This window comes from Zalophus californianus, chromosome 11 (genome assembly GCF_009762305.2).
Source record: "Zalophus californianus isolate mZalCal1 chromosome 11, mZalCal1.pri.v2, whole genome shotgun sequence".
NCBI lineage: Eukaryota > Metazoa > Chordata > Mammalia > Carnivora > Otariidae > Zalophus > Zalophus californianus.
Genome location: NC_045605.1, coordinates 5,743,104 through 5,764,632, shown reverse-complemented (window position 1 = coordinate 5,764,632; position 21,529 = coordinate 5,743,104). Strand labels below are relative to the sequence as shown.

Here is a 21,529-nt window from a genome sequence, read left to right as displayed (position 1 = left end):
ATCATGACCTGAGCCGAAGGCAGTCGTTTAACCAACTGAGCCACCCAGGCGCCCTAAATAAAATAAAATCTTGACCAAAAAAAAAAAAACAAAACCATTGCCAACAGATGTATAAAATTATTTAAGATAATAATTTTAGTTAGAGATTTCCTTCATTTTCCAAACATAAATGTAACCTGTTCTTGAAAATGAATTCGTGAATTTTCAAATAATGTGTAAATTGTATTGTTTAAATGGTAAAAGTAGTAAGACATCTCTAACCCATTTAATATCTCTAATTCTTCCATGTATCAGTACAACACTGTAGCCATACAGCAGTCAGCAGTGGGTATCTAAGTATTTAATACTTAAAGGTTCCTAAGCGGGTATGTTTGTGTATGTTTGTGTATGTTTGTGTCGCAGCTGTAGCAACAATACCATACAACATGTATATATTGCATTGCTACACACTGCATAAAAATGTAAGGAAACAATGAAATTATGTTAAAGGTATATAATGAATCCAAGTAAAATGAACAAGACACTTTAAAAAAGAAAGGTTACTAACTAAATGAATAAATTGTCTGAAGTTTACTGCCAAGAGAAGGAAGATGGGACTATAGTTACTGTTGCTATTTAGTGATGGTGAAGATGGAAGAACATCAGCTGGTAAAGGAAGACTTTAACAATTTATCTTTAATATTTATTCATGTGTTTTTAAAAAAAAAAAAAAAGATTTGTTCATGTGCACATATCCTTCCTCAGGAGCTGAGATTGTGTTGGTAACTCATCCTTTGACTTGGACTCTTGGATGGTGTAATCCATTCTTGTTGTCATGCCCACCAAACGAATTCATTATAGCAGGTTTGCTTTCAGGTGAATTCTAGGTAAAAACCACTGAATTTTTTTATTTTTATTTTTTTGGTCTTTCCTTCAGAATACTTTAAAAAAACAATTTGCTACATTTTCCTGTAGTGAAGTTCAGTAAATTTAACAAAATATGACGAACTTTTAAAAGCAACTTTAAATTATCTACTAGTACTTCTTTTTAAAAACTTCTCCTGTCTTAATGTTTAACAGATGAATACACCCTATTCTAAATTTTTATAGTCTTCAATTGCTTGTTTATATTTTCTCCACAGACATCAGATACTTCCCATAATCAAGGCACTGTGTTAATATTGTGAGACGTTATAAGACACAACCCTCTGCTCTTGCTTTGTAATACTGTATATTTGGGAAAAGTTAAATTCAGATTTAAATAACTTTTTAAAAGAACAGCAAGACAGATTGCCCAACTGAGTAGTAGAAACATCAGATTCACTGAGAAGTAATTAGCCAGTTGTATAAATAGGTGAAGTATTAAAAATACTTACAAGTCTTTGTGACCTTGGAGAAGGCAAGATTTCTTAGGCTATACAAATCACTGTTTAAAAAAAAAAAAGCTTCCGTAAAACTTAAAATACCTGCTTATTAAAATCATCATTAACAAAAAATTAAAAGTCAAACCACCAACTTGGAGAAAATACTCATAACACATGCATCTGTCAAAATATTTTTATCTGAAATATAGAAAGAGCTTCCATAATCAATAATAAAAAGATAAACCACCCATTTTAAGAAAGGGGTGAAAGATTGGACCAGACAAAAGAAGATAGAGGAATGGCCACTGAGGCCATGATTATTTGTTATTCGGGAATTGAAAGTTAAGAATACAATGAGATACCGTTTCACATTCACTACAATGGCTGAAAGTTAAAGATCTGACAATACCAGATGTTCACAAGGATGTGAAACAACTGGAACTCTGAAAAACTGATGAGAAGTTATAAAATAGTATAACCTGTTCAGAAAACTGATAGTTAACAAAGTTATGTATACACCTGTAACTTTCCTTATGATCTGGCAGTTAGTAGGTTTTTACCCAAAAGAAATAAATATGTTCACATATGTTTACAAAAAGACTTCTACCAGAATATTTGTAACAGCTTTGACAAACAGTAAAACCAGATGTCCATCGACAAAAAAGGAATAAACAAATTTGGCAGTCATAGAATACTGGTGAAGAATAAAAAGGACTGAGCTACTGATACACATAACATACTTGGATGAATCTCAAACATACGTTGATCAAAGAAGATAGACTAAAAGAATGTATGTATATAGTGTGCTTCCGTTTGTATGAAGTTCTAAAACAGGCAACACAAATTCATGCTGATAGAAATCAGAAATTTTTCGAGGGTGAGGGTAGTAATTTGCCAAAGGAGGAATGCTCTAGAAAAGGGAATGGTGTGTACAGATGTGTGATTTTCTTGGGCGGTGGAAATGTTTTACCTTTTTTTTTTTAAAAGATTTTATTTTTAAGTAACCTCTACACCCAACAAGAGGCTCAAATTCACAACCCTGAGATCAAGAGTTGCAGACTTCCACCAACTGAGACAGCCAGGTGCCCCGTTTCACACTTTTTACTGGAGTGGTGGTTACACAGTCCTTAAAATTGTCAAAGCTCACTGAACTGTGGACTTAAGTTCTGTGCGTTTTAGTGTGTGTAAATTATACCTTGAGTTCTAAAAATATTAGAAGGTCGATTTGCAGTTACGTTTGGAACATTCATTTCGAGGTTCTTTTGATTGTAATATTTACAGTTGAGAATAAAATGACTTACTAGAAAAGTGCATTTCGTCAACAATTTTTATAAGACTATCCAGCGTTTCATAATTCGATTATATTGTGTTCTCGACATTATTTACATTACTGTATTTTCAAGTTCCTGGGTATAGAAACACTTGTTCAAGCTCCTGGACTCCTCCCAAATCATATTTCATCGAGAATTGTTGATGTTCTCTGTACATCTTTATAATTAAAGTGAACTGGCTCTTTAATTTCAAACGAGTTTTTCTTTTCATTTTATAAGCATTTTAAAAAGTCCCAAGTTTTTATCAGTTCATGGAAGTTCCACTTTAACTCTTGTTCCATGTGAATTTCCTCTCTCATGGGATTCAAATGTATGCCTTACTAATCTTGAAGAATATGACATTGTGGGATGATTTATAAATAACTAAAATTGAGAATTTTAATTCTCTATTAGAATAAGAGTAAATGAAGGCCCTAGTCTCTCTGACAAATAAAATCTTACAAAAGGATAAATGTGAACAGACAAGCAAGGATTGTACAACATTTGAAGAAAGCATTTAATATTGAGACCAAAGCAGAGAGATAAAAGGGGCAAGATTTATATAGAAGTCTCCCAAACTAATAGGAAAATAGATCAGACTTGTGGTTACTAAAGACAGGGCATTGGTTGGGGGTTGAGGTGGGGGGGGGGGCGGATTGGAAGAAGGTGGTCAAAAATACAAACTTCTAGATAAAAGATAAATAAGTATTGGGCTTTAATGTACAACATGATGACTAGTTAACACTGCTGTGTTGTATATTTGGAAAATTGTTAAGTAGGTCCTAAGAGTTCTCACAAGGAAAAAAATTTTTCTTATTTTTGTATCTGCTTGAGATGATGGATGTTAACTAAACTTACTGTGATCATCATTTCACAGCATATGTAGGTCAAGGCATTATGCCGCACAACGTAAACTTAGTGCTGGATGTCAAGTTGAAAAAAACATAGTGTGACTTCATTTAAGATGTATACACACACACATAACTATAGTTCCTGTGTTCGTTTTATTTTAATTTTGGGAATATATTCACCAAAGCAGTTAACTCTAGGAAGTAGAATTAGGGAACATTCACTTCTACCTGCTGGTGTGGTTGTTTTTATTTGTTTCAAATGACCCTAGTGTTAGAATCAGAAGAAATTTTCATGGAGGGAAGTAATTATTTATAAAAAATGAGAGTATCATATGCCCTCTAATTATTTTGCTGTTATTAAACCATATACTAATTCAGTTAGGATCACTTCTTTTTGCAGAGTGAAATCCATATGTCTGAGGAAGCTATACAGGATATATTGGAACAAACAGAATCAGATCCAGCATTTCAGGCACTCTTTGATCTCTTTGACTATGGTAAGTAGACCATTTCAAGGCAGTTAGAAGAAAAAAGTTTCCATTTCTTCGGCAATTTAACCAGACTGAAGCAACATTCCCAGAGCATCTGAAAAAATGTCCTATTTTCATCAAAGCAAACATGGCTATGAAAGGAGGGGTGGAAGTTATTTTTTTCTTAAACATGAGCTGTAAAAATGGAGAACCTTTTGTATATTTTGTGAGCATTATTGGCAGTCAACACAAATATGTTGACATCACTACTGCACATACATTGTACTAAACACAGTTGGATCATACGGAATACAAGAGGTTGGCCACTGCCCTCAATTTTATGACCTTGTGCAGTAGTTCTCAAAGTGTAGTCTCCACCCCAGCATACAACATTATCTGAGAACATGTTAAAAATGCAAATTCTTGGATTCTCCAGATGATTCTGATATAGACTAAAGTTTAAGAACTACCGGTCTGTTGGAAAAATCTTTGTTTTTGTCAATGATATACGAGGCAACATGTTAAAAACATCCAGAAGACCGTAACTTTAACATAAAGCCTAACATTTGCTTAATCACCATCAGGTTGTATTAACTGATGCTTATTTTTATTTTGATAATTTAACCAGTTGTTTCCCTGTTCCCTTTTTAACAGGTAAATCAAAGAATAATAAAAATATGTCACAAGGCATTTCCAGTCAGCATCTGGAAACCAATACCGGTGTAGTCTTAGCAGATGGAACTAATCTAGCAGTTAAAGGTTCTTTTGAAACAGAACAGTCTGGTAAGAAATTGGTTTTGTTAATATCTTCCATCTAAATCCTAATATCAGTTTCAAAATTTCAAAGGCAGACAATACTGTTTAATTTGGAAGTTGTTCAAATTGCCACATAGGTTTTGTTGTGTTTTTTGGTTTTTTTTTTTTTAAGTTTTTTCTTTTCATTAAAGAAAAAAAAATCCCAAGCTTTTTAGTAATTTGAATAAAAGGTGAATTTTTAGTACTCATTCTTTTGTGATGCAATAGATTCTTGACATGCACAATTTAGTATTAATGGTGTGGTCCAGTTTGACAAAAAACAGTAACATTTAACATAATTTTTTTGTGGCATAAATTCAAATCCCTGCTTTGTAAGGTTAGTATGTGGTATTAATCATTCAGCAGCCTGGTAAGCAAGTTCAGCCGACTGCTCAGCATCCATATCTCACTTATTTCAAGGAAATTATATACTGTAGTGAAAATCTTGCAGTATGGATCTTATAAGGCTTTAGGTCATAGTCCTATGTGTCTACCAAGTCAGTTTTTTATTTCTGCCTCCCATACCAGTGAGGTGGCAGTGGAGTACCAATATGGCACATAATTGACCTGTGGGTCAGTTTTTCTCAGATACAACCATTACTCTTGCATCTCACACATGCTAAACTTTGTGCCTTTTTAGTATCACCTTTATCCGTTCTGTTAGTAACAAGTTATGCCAAAATAATCTTTTTTTGTCTGTCTGCTTAAATGCTGTTACCCCTCCAACTGCAAAAAAAAAAAAAAAACCCGATGGCTTCCAAGTTTCACATCATGTCTTCCAAAAAGTAGTTTGGGAATATCTCAGACTCCTTTCCCACTCTGAATCCTCTGCCTGCACTGAAGCCCAATTCTCTAATTCTTCTTGGACTGGATTACAGTGTTATTTTGTGTGGAAAATTAGGCTTCACTTAAGCGCTCTACTGCGCACAGAATGAAACTCGAAATCTCCTCTCAGAGTCTTGCCACTTCACTGAAGCTGACGTGGCCTGGATGTAATTTCTGCCCATCTCCCCACGGGACGATCCAAACGTGCTCTTAACCAGAGATGACTTACCAGTGTCCCATTAACAGAACCGTAGGTGACAGACGTTTTCCAGACCCTTCCTGTGTTTTTCATCTTGTTACCACTACCGTTCTGTCCCACACTGAGTGCTCTGTGACTCAGTTGGTCATTTTGCTGTTATTTCTTGAAACGTCCTCCTTATCCCAGCAAATCACATTTCTTCTGTTCAGATCTCCTCTTATAATAGCTCCCTTTTAACACTTTGTCACGTCCGTTAGGCACAAAGACTTGCCTTTTGCTCCTATGCTATTACAATTTTTACGTGTTTTATCATCTCTCTCTATGTCTGCTTTCCTTAATAGGCTGATCTCCCCAAGGGCAGAGACTAGGTCATTCGTCTTTTATCCCAGCCGTAATCATGTGGTTGATGATCTTTAATAAGTGTGTGTTGAAGATTCCAAACAGGACATGATAACATCAAATGTTGATCATATAAAATGTACTTGGCCCATTTCACCTTGAAGAATATATCCGAAAAAGTAAGGCCAATAGAAATGGTACAAGTTGAAAAGTCAGCTATTTTGAAAAACACGACACATGTAGGGCCAGTTTTTTTACGTACTGATAAACATTAGATGTTCTTACACCTATGTACTTTTTCCTTCTTTGCGTCACTTGTTTTCTAAGAGGTTTGAAAAACAGTTTGGCCCTCGGTTAAAAAGGCATCAGTTATTTTTTTAAAAGTACCTGTAAGTTTTTTGATACTCGGAAAACGTGAGATACGGCTTTTCAGACTTCTGCTAACCAGTATATCAAAGATGAGTTGCTTCCAAGGAGGCAAAACAGTGAACGTGACTCCCTCAGAAAGGAATACATATTCACTGTTCTACCATCCTTGTATTTTGCAGATGATCAATCTGGGCAGCCCCCATTTTGTGCATCCTATCAAAATGAAGACACCTCAAATGCTTTGAAGAATAGCAGCAACCATGAGGAGCTTGGACAGGAAGCCCAGGAACACTTTCCTCAGATAGGCTCTAGCATCCAGAAAAAGGCATTTAAAACAGTTGTACCTAATGGACAGAAGTGTACCCTTGATATTACCTTTGAGTCTGTGCCTCATTTGAATGACTTTAACCAAAGAGTAAATGCTGATGCTGAATGTAATCAGCGTTGTGCTGAATTGTACGCCCATCAGATGCCCACTGACACCGCCATGACGCTGGAGGTTGGAAAGACTCCTCTACTGTCCAGCACACCGCGGGAGCCTCCCTTGCAGCCTGATCCGGCCGCTCTACCAGTGACGTCGTTTGTTTCCCTTGGTGGTGAAACTAATGGTGAAAACTTAATTCTCTCTGGGAAGAGTTCTCAGCTTTTATCCCAAACTATTCCATTAACTGGAAAGACATCTAAAACAAGTCAATTTTGTGAAAGCTCTAACAACACAGCAAGACTTAAAACTACTACTCTCCCTGGTTCTAAGTCAGACCCTAGAGAAATGCACCAGAATAAAACTGAGGTTCACGGTGTATTGCCAGTTGCCTCACAACGTGCAGACTGCCAAGATAATTCTTCACTTCCAAATAAAATACTACCTCTGTCAGTTGAAAGTTCAGGTTTAAATGTATCCGAACAGGTAGACATTCGTCTTGAAGATTCGGTGTCTTCAGTTAAACAACCATCTGAGGATTCATCAGCACCTGAGTTAAGTCATTTGGAAAAACATGAAAGTCAGCCCTCCAAGTCTGAGAAAGTCGCTGTCGATTCACAAGAGCCTGCGTCTTTAAAAGAAGATGGAGATAGTATTTTTCTCACTTTAGGTGAAGCTGGTAACTGTGGGGAGGTTGCACTGATGGCTCCAGAAGGTCATCCTCTGGAAGAGAAGCAGTCTCTTCCTTCAGAATCTGTGTGTTCTTCGGTGGGAGATTCTCCCCCTGAGTCCGAAAAGACTAGTGAAAAACCTGCAGTGGACAATTCAACAGACATAGATGCATCAAATATTGTCTCTCTCAAAATTATCATTAGTGACGATCCATTTGTTTCCTCAGATACTGAACTGAACAGTGCTGTTTCCAGTATCAGTGGGGAAAACTTGCCGACTATAATACTGTCCTCTCCTGCCAAGTCTCCTGCCAAAGATGCAGAGTTAGTTAAATGCCTGTCTTCAGAAGAGACTGCAGGTGCTGTCACATCTGCTGACAGACTAGGGGATTCCACGCCAGGGGAACAAAGCCTTCTGGCCCTCAAACCTGAGGACTCTCCCGGAAACGGCGCTCAGAATGAAGGCAGCGGTGCTTTCTCATCCACCGTCACACCGTGTGTCTCCAAGGATGGGGGGTACATACAGTTGATGCCGGCTACGAGCACGACTTTTGGCAATTCAAATAACATTCTCATAGCTACCTGTGTGACAGATCCAACAGCCCTAGGAACAACTGGAAGTCAGTCTAATGTGGTGGTGTTGCCTGGAAATTCTGCCCCCGTGACCGCTCCACCACCCCTGCCCCAGTTACAGACACCCCCGAGGTCAAACAGTGTGTTCGCCGTCAACCACACTGTGTCACCCAGCTTTTCACAAGGTAACTTTAAAAACACAATGAGGTTCATTTCTCTGGAATGGGACCTAATTTCTCTTGTGTGTGCATTTATTGACTAGGAGGAATGAAATCGTGGCTAGACAGTGTGAGAAAAGACTGAAATTTGTGATTATGCCCCCTCTTTTCTCTCCCTGATGAATTCACCCATACCTTGTTTTAAATCTGCTATAAGTTATGAAATTCATTGGTTTCAGTGATCCTTGAAGATGGAGCTGAGGATACATTCATCTGCCTTTCCTTACGTGTTGCTTCCCAAGCTCCTTTCCCCTTTTTTTTAATATTATAGGCATATAATAAAATCTGAATAAATACACACAATTAACTAGTAGCCTGATGGATCTGTTTGAAATGTTTAAAATAACCTCTTTTAAAAGAGGGGTCAGGGGGTGCCTGGGTGGCTCAGTTGCTAAGCGTCTGCCTTCGGCTCAGGTCATGATCCCAAGGTCCTGGGATCAAGCCCTGCATCGGGCTCCCTGCTCCGCAGGAGGCCTGCTTCTCCCTCTCCCACTCGCCCTGCTTGTGTTTCCTCTCTCGCTGTGTCTCTCTCTGTCAAATAAATAAATAAAATCTTTAAAAAATAAAAGAGGGGTCAGAATGACTAAAGACTGGGACTTCAGTGGAAACTCAGAGAAATGAAGTCGTGGTTTGAGTAAAGGGAGGGAGTTGTCGAGTGTAGGTGGGTATTTGAGAGACTGAAGTGGGTGTTCGTGAAAGTGAGCTCCACCTGACAAGAGCAGTTAGTGAATATAAGGAAAAGCTTGATTTAGGGATAAAATAGGACAGCCACAGACTATAGTGTTGACTTCTAAGGACCATATAAGCATTGTCATTTCCCCTCATAGTTTTGACTGTTGGTACATTTCTCTGGACCCTTTCTGACCAGTACCACTAAGGTGATAGGTTGGCGTTCTGAGCAGGTCTTGGGCCGTTAACATTCAGCTGAGACCCTAATTTTGTGGTATGATTCAAATTTGAAACCTTCACCATCATGTTTCTAATCAGTTTCATTATTATAATCTAGAAGAATCAACATATAACTGTAATGTGATCTCCTGGCTGTGAAGTCTAATGCTTAGAATATTTACCTTGACCAAATGCAATTAGATTACTTTTGAATATTCAGATTAATTTTTTCTTAATTTGTTAGCCTTGCTCTTGTTCCTAAAGTTTTTTAAGGACAGAAGATTCTAGGGGCCCTGGGTGGCTCAGTCGGTTAAGTGTCTGCTTTCAGCTCAGGGTCCTGGGATCAAGTCCCACATCAGACTCTCCACTCTACGAGTCTGCTTCTCCCTCTCCCTCTGTGATCTCTCTCGCTTTTGTTTGCTCTCAAATAAAATCTTCAACAAAAAAAGAGTAGACTCTAAGGTAAAAAGATTACAATTTTAGAAAATTTAAATGTTACTTGGAGTCTTTGGTTTGAGAGAGAATCTTACTGAGAATTTCTTTTTAAGGATCTGCCATCATAATTGCTTCTCCCGTCCAACCTGTGCTCCAAGGAATGGTGGGAATGATCCCTGTGTCTGTGGTTGGACAGAATGGAAATACCTTTTCTGCTCCTCCTCAGCAGGTAAGATTTCTGAACTGAAAATGGCGCAGCGATGCTTTTCAAACCGAGAATCATTCATGGCCGCTTCTCTTCTAGCTCCTTCATATGCCTTTGGCAGCACCTGTATGCAATAGAAGTATCCCTCAAATTCCCATCCCTCCAAAATCTCAGAAGACTCAGGGACTAAGAAACAAGCCTGGTACAGGTACATTTTTATGTTCATTAATGTCACTTTTATGTCTGTATGCTCATTTGTTTACAGCAGCACCACAGTATTTGTTTCCGAATACCTATTTCATTCCTAACAGGTGATTTCCAGTCTTTGCTTAAAGTTGTTTTTTTTTGTTTGTTTGTTTTGTTTTGTTTTTAGTTATCTAAACTAAAAGGCAAATGGAGCAAAATAGAGTTCAGAAAGAGACCATGTACTTATGAGAACTTGTATGTGATGGATATAGCATCAGAAGTCACTGAGGACAGGAAGGATCGTTCAGTAAATTTTTTGGCTATTATATATGCTATAGGAAAAAAATAGATCCCTTCCTCAAACCATACACAAATCATCTACGATGATTAAAGACCTGAAAGTGTAAAGCAATACAGGTAGGCAGTGAAAGAAATGTAAGAGAATATCTTAGAGACAAAGGGATAAAGGGATTGCTATATAAAAATGCAAAAAACACAGTTATCAGTGGAAAAAGCTGATAGCATGACTGCTCCAAAATTAAAGGTTTCTGTTCAACAAAAGACTCTATTTACAAAATAACACCAGGTCTTCACTGAGGGGTTTCATCAGACTTTGCCTCCAACTCCTCCATCTTCGTGGATGACAATGCCCCCGTCGTCAGCCTGCCCACCATCCTCGCCCTCCGAATTCTCGGACACCTTCCATTTCTAAGTCTTGATCTCCATGGCAGCTAATCTCTCCCACTGCTTCACCTTTAACATTCCCCTTCGCACTTCCCTGTGCAGTTTTTAAAAGCCAGTGACCTGTCCCAGGATCCTCTCGTTCCCGTACAGTGACGCTCTTCAGCCAGCAAGGGCTCCCCTTCCTCAAATCCTCACTTTTCCCTGAAGCTCTGTTTCCTTCCTGGGTTCCCTTCCTTCCCCATCCAGGCTAGACCCACAGTCCAGCACCTCAGCCACTCTTCCAAGTGCACGTTCGTCTACCATCCCCCTGCCTTCCGGCCCTGGATCGGTCCAAACATCCCTCTCTGCCTTTGTACCTGGGCTTGTCAGCATTGCTTTAGAAGTGGGGCCGTTCACGACCGCTTGAAAAATGTCTCACCCTCACTGCCACTTAGCAGCCACTTCAAATGTCTTCCTACCTCTCTTCCCCATCCCCTTTCAGGCTCTTCCAAACTCCTCCAGCTCTTCTCCCGCCTACCCAGCCCCCACCCTTCTCGCTCTAGGCCAGCGGTCTTCTCTCCCAGCCGGTCAGTAAGCAGTAGCTCCGTTCTCCCACCTCCCTCCCGTTCGGTGTGTACCTGGTCTACTTCCTCTCGTTCCTCTCTTTCTTACAGGAATAATGCTCTTGTCCTTTCTACAGCTGATGCTGTCTACCGCATCTTCTGTCTTCTGTATGTCCTGTATTTTTCTTATTTGGATCCTTCTTCCCTCTCTGGCTGTAAAGCTCCTTGGGTTTGTCTCACCTGCCAACCCTTCATCCCCAACTTCTCCTGTCTCCCATGCTTTCTTCATCCACATTATTGTCTTTTCTCATGTTTCCACTAAAACTGTTTAAACTGAGATCATCAGTGCCTCTGGATGTTTTCCATCCTGACCTTACTTCCCTCTGGCAGTTGACACTGTTGGTGGTTTCTGGACCCACCACTAAATTACTGCACTCCTGCCTTGGGGACTACCTGACTCCAGACCTTCAGACTCTGTGTCTCAGGCTCCCTTCTTGCTCCACAGGGACCTTCTGCCTGCTTTTCTCCCCCTGGTTAATGTCACCACGCAGTCCTCCTTGACCCTTCATGTCTCTGTGAACGCCCATCACTGTCTCCATCATCTCTTTCCTGGACTGTTGACAGCCACCTGAGGAGAATTTCGGATGGCAGTTTCCTTTCTTCTCTAGCCCACCTTCTCGACTACTGCCAGAGTGACTTTCCAGAGCACAAGTCTATTTATGCCTGTTCCCTCTTTAAAAGTCTCAAGGATTCTCTCTGAAACTTCTTTCATAAGGCACAAGGTCCTTCCTAATCTCATCTGTGCCTACCTCTCCAGCTTGGTATCTTCCTGCTCTCCCACATAAATTCCTAAGTCCCTGGAAATTAAAATATGGCTATTAAAACTCCAGAGCTTGTGCTCTGCCTGACATAGGCTTGCAAACATGACAGTCAAATCAGCAAAATCTCAAAATAGGCATAATACATTGCTTTCTTTAACTCTCTGGACCTAAGGAGTACCCCTAAGTGCTGTGTTGAACATTGTAATTAATCGATCCAGAGACTGGACTCAAAATACTTGCCTAAAGTTGAAGCAAGTCATTTGCTCCATATCTGTATTTCCTCTCTAAAATAGATGAATGACCATCTTGTCTTGTATCTAAAATCAGAAGCTGTGGGGGCACCTGGGTGGCTCAGTCAGTTAAGTGGCTGCCTTTGGCTCAGGTCATGATCATGGGGTCCTAGGATGGAGCCCCACATCGGGCTCCCTGCTCAGGGGGAGCCTGCTTCTCCCTCTCCTGCTCCCCCTGCTTGTGCTATCAAATAAATAAATAAAATCTTAAATAATAATAATAATAATAATTAGAAGCTGCTTTTTAAACCCAGTAGGTGAGAGTACTTCATTTGTTACATTAGCTGTCATTTAAAATTTTTCTCATGGTGTGTGATGTCTGTCCCATTTTCTTTCAGAGTAATGTACTCTTTCTCTCAGGAATGTTTTCCTTTTCTAATTATTTCATTTATAATTCCAGGAAAGCAGGTAAATAATTTGGTGGATTCATCTAGTCATTTAGTTGGATGTCATGCACAAAGGTGAGCCTAGAAGTATTTCCCTTCATAGATTCTTTGAATGCTCAGATTGGAAACATAAAGGATGTCTTTATGTTGCTAAAAATACTTGTTTATTTTGCAGAACTGAAGTGTCTGACAAGAGTATGGCCACAGACCTTGGGAAAAAACTGGAAGAAATGACAGTCCCCTTCTCATTAGAGAGCGTAGTTCCAGCTAGCAGACCATTCGAAAGCCACCGACGTGTGCTCTGTTTTGATAGCACTGCTTGTCCTGTGGCAGACTCGCGGGGCACAGACCGTAAGACGGTGTCCCAGAACAAAGAAAGGAATGACATTGCATTTCCTAATCTTGAGTCACCCGTTGTGTCCTCCGCCTTAAAACCCCCTTCTAATAATGCTCTCAAAAGGGAGAGAGAGAGACCTCCTTTGCCTAAGATTTTATCTAAATCAGAAACTGCCAATGGCCGACATACCACCATAAAAGAAACTCAGTCAGAAAAGAAAGTTTCACCAACAGAAATTGTACTTGAATCTTTCCATAAAGCAACAGCTAATAAGGAGAATGAATTATGCAGCGATGTCGAAAGGCAGAAAAATCCAGAAACTTCAAAACTGTCAAATGGACAGCAAAATGGAGGTTTACGGAATGAGAAAACCATAGCTTCACTGCAAGAACTAACCAAAAAACAAGGCACATCTTCAAATAGTAAAAATGTCATTTCAGTAGGTACAACTGTGAAGGATCCAAAACAAGAACAAATGAAATGTGCCAGTTCTCTGATTAACCCATTAACCAAACATGCCACCGAAGTGTTGCCAGATGGCCAGTGGCCTAGCCCCGTAAATAGGCTTCCCGATAGTTCCGATGCACCCGTCCCCCGGACATCTGGCTCAGGGGCAGGGGACAAACATAAAGAGGAGCCTAGAGATGGTATCAAGGTCCCCTCTAGTAGGCGTTTTGGTGAAGACAGTGGCACAGCCAAGGTAATGGTCCCTCCTGTCACCCCAGACTTGCCTGCCTGTAGCCCTACCAGTGAGACAGGGAGCGAGAACAGTGTAAGCATGGCTGCCCACACCCTCATGATTCTCTCCAGAGCAGCCATCTCCAGGACTGCCTCGACGACTCCTCTCAAAGACAATACCCAGCAGTTCCGAGCCTCTTCCCGGAGCACCACAAAAAAGCGGAAAATCGAGGAATTAGATGAACGTGAACGAACCTCTCGTGCTTCTAATAAAAATCTTGCAAATTCATCACTCCCAATGAAAAAGAAGAAAATAAAGGCAAGTTTGAAAGTCTTAATTTCAAAACCACACCTTTGCCCTTCCTTCAGTGCTCACATTAGAGATCTCAGCATTTTTGCCACAGCTACCTAACTGAACACTCTGGTCAAGACAGCTTTGGGTCTTGGTTGACAAAATATATTCTGTAGCAGTGTGTCTCAGCCAGTATGGTACTCAGAATTTGTCTAGGTGAAATGAAGCATTTGCAAAACAATTGCTAAGGCATTGATTGATGAACCTCTTTCTTGGGGAAAGGAGGTTTTTGTTTCTGTCATGATAGCACCCAGGTTTTTTGGGAGAATAACATAAGGCATGAAAGATTGGGAAGCCACTATTTTGTGTGGAATTACAAAGTAAAAAACACCTTTGCAACTCCTACCTCTTGGGTTTTTTTTCCACATGTCCTGCCATCTCTCCCATTGGCTCTTACAGACGTTAATATGTTCGAGCAGCGTAAAAGTTAAATTAACCTGTTTTTTTCTTTGGGCAAGGTTATCTGTAGGAAGGCAATGCAGGGACAGCATTGAGAACTGAAACCCGTTTTTCCTAAACCTGTGTAGCCACTTAGTAAGTGAATTGAATAGAAAGAACGGTGTTTAAAATGTCTTCCGACAAGTCCGGTGTCAGGGAAAGATTCATGGCTCTGATGCCGTGCAAGCCTGGGTTTGAATCCCGCATCTCCTGCTTACTGGTCTGTGATTGTGGTTAAGCCCGGAGCCCTCTGGGGCTCAGCTGCATCCCTTGACGTGAGGCTACCACACGTCTTACCTGAGGCTGGGAGGAGTAAACGTAGTACTCTAAGATGCCCAGTGTGTGCTCAGTGTTTGGAACTGGAACAGTACCTGTTACGTGTAGTGAGGAAAGCTTCTGAGACTCTTATTATGGTTTGGTGAAAATGACCACCTTCATAGAAAGCATGGTCTGTCTTGTCTCAGTATTCACAAACTCTGAATTTGTTTAATGTCTTTTGCCCTAAAATAATATTAAAGTACCACTGAAGTATAATTCATTAACTCTGGATTTATAAAATGTGTTGCTACTTCTCTGTATAACTAAAATTCCAACCAACTAAAAATTTTGGCAAAATTTTAGTAGTATAGGAAGAACCTGATACAAGGTTCTAAGTGAAAGTTTTTTGGCCTTGTTTGAGTTCAATATGTTAACTTAGGTTTATTTTTTCTTTTTTTTTTTCTTTTCTTTCTTTTCTTTTTTCATTTCTTTTTCTCTCCCCTCCCCCCCCCTTTTTTTTTGACAGAAAAAGAAGCTACCCAGTTCATTTCCAGCTGGAATGGATGTGGACAAATTTTTGTTATCATTGCATTATGATGAGTAAACATTCTGAACATAAAAGAACAGTAGCTATTTAAAACTCGTATCCCTTAAACTATGAGTGTAGGGAATGAGATATTGACAGAGCCTAAAAGCATGACCTGCACTTTCCTTATACTGAAACTTCACTTTATATCTGAATCATGCTGTTTCTGAAGCAGCTTCCTAGTTTGTAAATAGATTTACCTAGTATATTTTTTATTTTGGGAAAAACATTTGCAGAAATGTAAGTAAAGCCAATCTGCAAAACTGTATAGCTCTGACACTTACGTGCTGTAAATATTGTATAAATCTTGTTGAAATAGAAGTTAAATCAACCTAGTGTTCTTACATTGTGTTTTTTGACTTGTGATCCCTAACTGAGGCTTATTCATCTGGAGTAGTTTCTCACTTCTTTGGGGGAAAAATGATGCTTTTCCTTATAAAATTGCCTTCAGTAACTGTTGTACAAGACATTTAAAGACGGCCACAAAGTAGGACAAAGGTGACGACAACCTCAGTTGGTGGTGGAGCAATTAGAAATGAACAATTTAGGTTTTTCCTAGAGTGAATACTTTATTACCCCTTCTTATAATTGCAGTAAAGATTATATTCCTGAAATTTTACACTTTAATGTGTTTCTCCTGGTCGTTCTGGTCTCTTTGTTCTAAAGAGAGAATTTTGTAAACCATTTCTGAGTGTTCTGATCTTTTGTTTATAACTTTTAGGATCTTTTACAGAACTTTAAATGTTTAGACTATTGAGCCATACAAAGTTTATGTAGTAGTTGAGATTTCTTGGTATGTATATACTTTTTCCCATATACTGGGGATTTGAAGAATTGCACTAATTCATAGAACTTCATACATAGTAGTGACCAGTGCACATTTAATTTAAATCTTGTATTCTATGTTAAAGCTTGTATGGAGGATTATCTTCTGGTATCCTTTTAGAAAGCCATGTCCATCATAAGATGTAAAAGAGAAATCATAGTTTTATATTTTAATTTAGTTTCTCCTGAACTGGGCTATGTTAAAGAACTGTATCTGTACTGAGATATAATGCTCTGTCTCTGTGCCCCTAAGGTGTTAAAGAGTTACTCTCAAGAAGTCCTTAAGGAGAATGAAAGAGGTGCCTTCTCTGTGTCAACTCACACACATCAGTAAAGTTGAAAAATTGGTTTAAACTTTTAAATGAGAACAGAAATTATCATTAATATCTGACCGATTGTGCCTAGATTAAAGTATATTCTCTTAAGTGCTTTCTGTTTGGTTGAATATCAGTATATCAAGGATTTTTTTCTACAGGTGTATATGTTGTTAAAGGGTTATTTTCCTCAGCCTTTTTTTTTTTTATACTAGGCCTTTAAAAAACTAAATCCATTCTACTCCTGTTTCTCAGTGTGGAAATCACGTCATAATTGCTGAGCCTTACTGCAGAAATATGTCTTGTTAAACATTTCTGTGATATGGCGGGGGCCTATTCCTAAAGAACTACATATCATACCCGTAATGTTTATTTAACTCAACTTGATGCTGTACTACAGTTAGGTTTGAATAAATATTTTCATTAACTGCAAAAGTTTGAATTACTTTATATTGGCAGTCATTCTCAAGTAGATACTTTCATTAAATTCCTTTGCAAGTCACTTTTTCAGAAGTTCACATAGCGTTGGAAAACATTTCCTTCTTATTGAATTAATATGTATTAATAGGTGCTAAGTACTAAAAAGTCATACACAGAGTAAGTTCACTTTATTCAAGATTCTTAGGCACTAGCCAAGAGCTGCACTTGATACGGTCCAAAAACAACTTATATGCTTGCAGCTTTCATTCATGTTAAAGAGCAAAACCATAATTCCCTTTTTACCTTAAAAGTCCAAATTCCTGGACATAATTGTAGTGTATACCTGGTAACCTATTTTAACATTCAGATGCCCAGGGAATGCATTTCAGGGTCAGGGTATATACACCATAAACTACTTGTGGCTACTTTGAGAACTACATGTAAGGATCCACTCTTTATTTTGGACATTATTTAGTGGTTAATGCCTTCAACGTGTGCCAAATCTGGGAATTTTTGTAATTAAAAGATTTGATTATTTTAGCCCTGGATATTGTTAGAACCTTTTAGTAGTATGTTGAAACATCCATCAGCACTCAGCCAAAGTCTGGATGTCATGACTCTTAAGGAGAGTTAAGTATGAAGCTTCAATACGATGTCATTTCAAATGCTTGTTGTTATGTATTTTGCAGTCATTATTTCTCAAGCCACCATCCTTTGGCCACAGGCTCAACTTCTTGAAATTCTGTATTAAGTTTTGACTTTACTATTAGATGTTTTCTTTTAATAGACTTTTTTCTTTTTATAAAAAAAATTAACATTTGGCATACCTTTTTCCTATTTTTTCTACATACCTGAACTTAAACAGCAAATACAACTTCCTAATGCTTTTCAGTTTTTATATATTATAAAAAAAGAAAACCATATGACAACCATTAAGAGTCATTTTAATTTATAAATGAACAAAAAGCTTAGAAAGTCTTCAAAAAAAAAAAACAGCACTGACAGATTTGTAACCAAATAGCTATTTATATTATCAGCTGCTTTCTTAGACATTTTAGAGTGGAATTACCAAATTAAAAACTTAGTATATATCTTTTTAAGGATCTCAATACATTTTGCCAAATTACTGCAGAAAATTTTTTTCAGTTTACATTCCTGCCAGCAAATTATCATTTCTGCCATAGCATGTGCTTATCACTTACCAAAGATACATACAGTCAAAGACGTCATCACTGGTTTCTAGGCTTTTATTTCTTATTAAAATTAGGAGTTAGCTCCCAGCCCATATAAAATTTGTTTTGATACCTGGTGTGAAGTACAGATCAGAGTATATTTTTTCCCTAAACATTTAACCACTTGACTTGGTATAACTGGTTAAGGTTTCTCTCTTCACACACATTTACTTAAAATGTCTCTTACCCTGTACTGACTCAATTTCTTGTTCACAATTCTAAAATTCAAAAGGTTCTAACAACCCATTTTTCTCCCTAAGTTTAGCATCAATTATTTAATGGCAAAACGTGACCTGATTTGACATGAGGCTACATGAATCTTTATCTCATTTGGTAGGGATATTCATATTTTATTACTAGAAAAGTAGTAATGTGCTTATTAAAATGTGCTGTTTGAGATTGAACAGGGTGTATGTGACATATACATCATGTTACTTTTTAAAAATCCTAAATATTCTGAATCCTGAAACCCAGCTAACCATAAAGATAGAAGAGCAAAGACTTTGAACCTTTGTTAAATTTATACATCTTTACATACACTGTAGTGTGTAGATTATTTTGTACCACTGATCAAATCATTATAGCTTTGTGTCTGTTTTAACTATTCTTCTTCCAAGTATTCACTCCTTCCATGCTTGCCGATTAACTTTTTTAGAATCACTTGTTTAATTTCAAATTAAAATTCTTTTGGAATATTCATTTGAAGTACATTAACCCTGTAAGTTAACTGATACTGAAAGAAGCAAATGGTAAGGGCAGTATGGTGAGTATCCATAATTTTGTAGTTACTGCTAGTCTTATAAATTCCTTGCTGAACTGGGTATTTTGTTGTTTGTTGTATTCGTGAAGAACTCTTCCATTGTTATAACTGGTTATTGCTTTTTTAGTTAGTGTAAAATTTTTATGGAAGCATAACATAGAAAAAGTGCACCAACTATTAAGTTCACAATTCAGTGGATTTTCTAAAAGTACTCACATCCACTTAATTACCCAGATTGAGACCAGCACATTGCTGGTACCCCAGAATCCCTCTAGTAACTGCTAACTCCCAGGGTAATAATTATCCTGACTTCTGCCACCACAGTTTCAGCTTTTTTTTTTTTAACAGTTTATGTATTCATGCAGGATATAGTCTTTTATAACTTCTTTTGCTCAGCATTGCAAAAGATCCACCCATGTATGTAATTCAGATGTCTTCCATGCTATGTATTTTTTCCTTGTGTTTATCCATGTTGTATTATACCACAGTTAATCCATTTTGTAATCGGTGAACATTTATTTTCAGTTTGGGGCTATTAGAAATAGAACTGTGACTATATTTATACATTTTTTGTGGTGAATGTATTACAATTCTCAGTTGGATATATATTCAGTAGGTTTGCTGGCTCTTAGGGTTGCATATATCCAACCCTGTTCAGATTTTTCAGTTGTCCAGAGTGGTTTTACCAAATCCTACTATCAACAGTGTAAGGAGAGTTCCATTTGTTCTACATCATTGTCAATACTTGGTAATTTCATTTTAGCCATTTTGGTGGTGTATATTGGCATCATAATGCAGTTTTACTTTAGTTCTTCCTGATAGAACTGAACACCATTTCATATGCTTACTGGCCATTTGGATGATGGGTCTCCTTTTGTGGAGTATCTGTTCCTATCTTTTGACCACTTTTGTATTGAGTTTTCTGCCTTTTTCTTACTGATATGTACATGTGCTTTCTGTGTTCTAGATACAAGTCCTAGTTCAAATAGATATATGATGTCTGAATATTTCACCATGTTTTTCTTCTAGCAATTTTATTGTTCAACCTTTTGTATTTTGATTAATCATCCAATTAACCCAGCACCATTTTTTTTTAAGATTTTTTTATTTATTTATTTGACAGCGAGAGAGGGAACACAAGCAGGGGGCGTGGGAGAGGGAGAAGCAGGCTTCCCACTGAGCAGGGAGCCCGATGCGGGGCTCCATCCCAGGACCCTGGGATCATGACCTGAGCCAAAGGCAGATGCTTAACGACTGAGCCACCCAGGTGCCCCTACCCAGCACCATTCTTGAGAAAGACTTTCCCTTCCCAAATACACTGCACTGTTACCACTGTCATGAGCTAATAAACCATGTACGTCTGAGTTTGCTTCTGGACACTAATCTGTTCCATTGATCGACTTTTTTTAATTGAAGTATAATTAACATACAATGTTAGGTTACTTTCAGTTATGCAACATACTGATTCAGCAATTCTACACATGACTTGGTGCTCAGCACAGTAAGGGTAGTCACCATCTGTCACCAAAAAACGTTATTATAGGATCATTAACTGTATTCCCTCGGCTGTACTTTTCATCTCCGTGACTTACTAATTTTATAACTGGAAGTTTGTACCATTGGTGTACGTTTTAAAGATGTGCCAGTAACACACCATCGTAATGAATGTAGGAAATTTGTTTTAGGTTTTTATGTTTGAGCCACTTACTAAGAGCTCTATTAGAACTAATGGTTTTTCTGATGCTTAGTTTTTATTTCCTAAGGATGTATCCTCTCTAATTATTTCCTTTTTTTTTTTTAAAGATTTTATTTATTTATTTGAGAGAGAGAATGAGAGGGAAGAGGGTCAGAGGGAGAAGCAGACTCCCTGCTGAGCAGGGAGCCCGATGTGGGACTCGATCCTGGGACTCCAGGATCATGACCTGAGCCGAAGGCAGTCGCTTAACCAACTGAGCCACCCAGGCGCCCACTCTCTAATTATTTTCTAATTTCATTTCTTCTTAACTATGGTGATTAGCACTTCAAGTATAACTAATAATGATCAAAGTAGGCTTCCATGTCTTATTCCTCATTTTAATGAGAATGTTAAGTACAATGTTGCATTTTGTTTGCAGTGTTTTAAGAATTTACATCAGGAGTATCTGTTCAACTTAATTAGGTGCTCTTCTAACATCAATTAAAATATTTTATTAATCCAGGGGCTGTGTATTGTGAGCGAAGAGATGCTAAAAAAAATATATTTTATTAAATCCATGAATTTATATAAATAATTCTAATGTGTGCTTTGCATCTTACTGATTTAAGTATAACTAAATTTGATTTGTCAACATTTTATTTAAAATGTTTACTTCTAATGAGATTGGTTTCAAGCTTATGCCAGTTTTTTTTCATTGAATTTGGAACTTACCCTCTCTCAGTTTATCTGAATATTGGAATAGTAAATAGTGCTTGTCTGAGGATTCACGTGATGGTTGAGACAATATATGCAGAGCACTTAGGTCAGTGTCT

At 38.1% G+C, this 21,529-nt stretch overlaps 1 protein-coding gene across 2 annotated transcripts in view; it reads left to right on the top strand.

Annotated features, from left to right (window-relative positions):
* The window catches only part of LOC113914425 (protein NPAT), a 59,010-nt gene extending 38,152 nt beyond the window's left edge, over positions 1 to 20,858 (top strand). Inside the window, exons 11-18 of one of the 2 annotated variants that reach the window (XM_027579639.2) lie at positions 3,905 to 4,001; positions 4,629 to 4,757; positions 6,681 to 8,351; positions 9,821 to 9,936; positions 10,012 to 10,120; positions 12,836 to 12,896; positions 12,997 to 14,155; positions 15,411 to 20,858. In XM_027579639.2, the coding sequence (XP_027435440.2) occupies positions 3,905 to 4,001; positions 4,629 to 4,757; positions 6,681 to 8,351; positions 9,821 to 9,936; positions 10,012 to 10,120; positions 12,836 to 12,896; positions 12,997 to 14,155; positions 15,411 to 15,488 (3,420 nt within the window). In that variant the 3' untranslated portion in view covers positions 15,489 to 20,858. Of the gene's footprint in view, positions 1 to 3,904; positions 4,002 to 4,628; positions 4,758 to 6,680; positions 8,352 to 9,820; positions 9,937 to 10,011; positions 10,121 to 12,835; positions 12,897 to 12,996; positions 14,156 to 15,410 lie in introns of those variants that run through there. The other variant, XM_027579641.2, reaches the window with a different exon arrangement.
* The last annotated feature ends 671 nt before the right edge of the window (positions 20,859 to 21,529 follow it).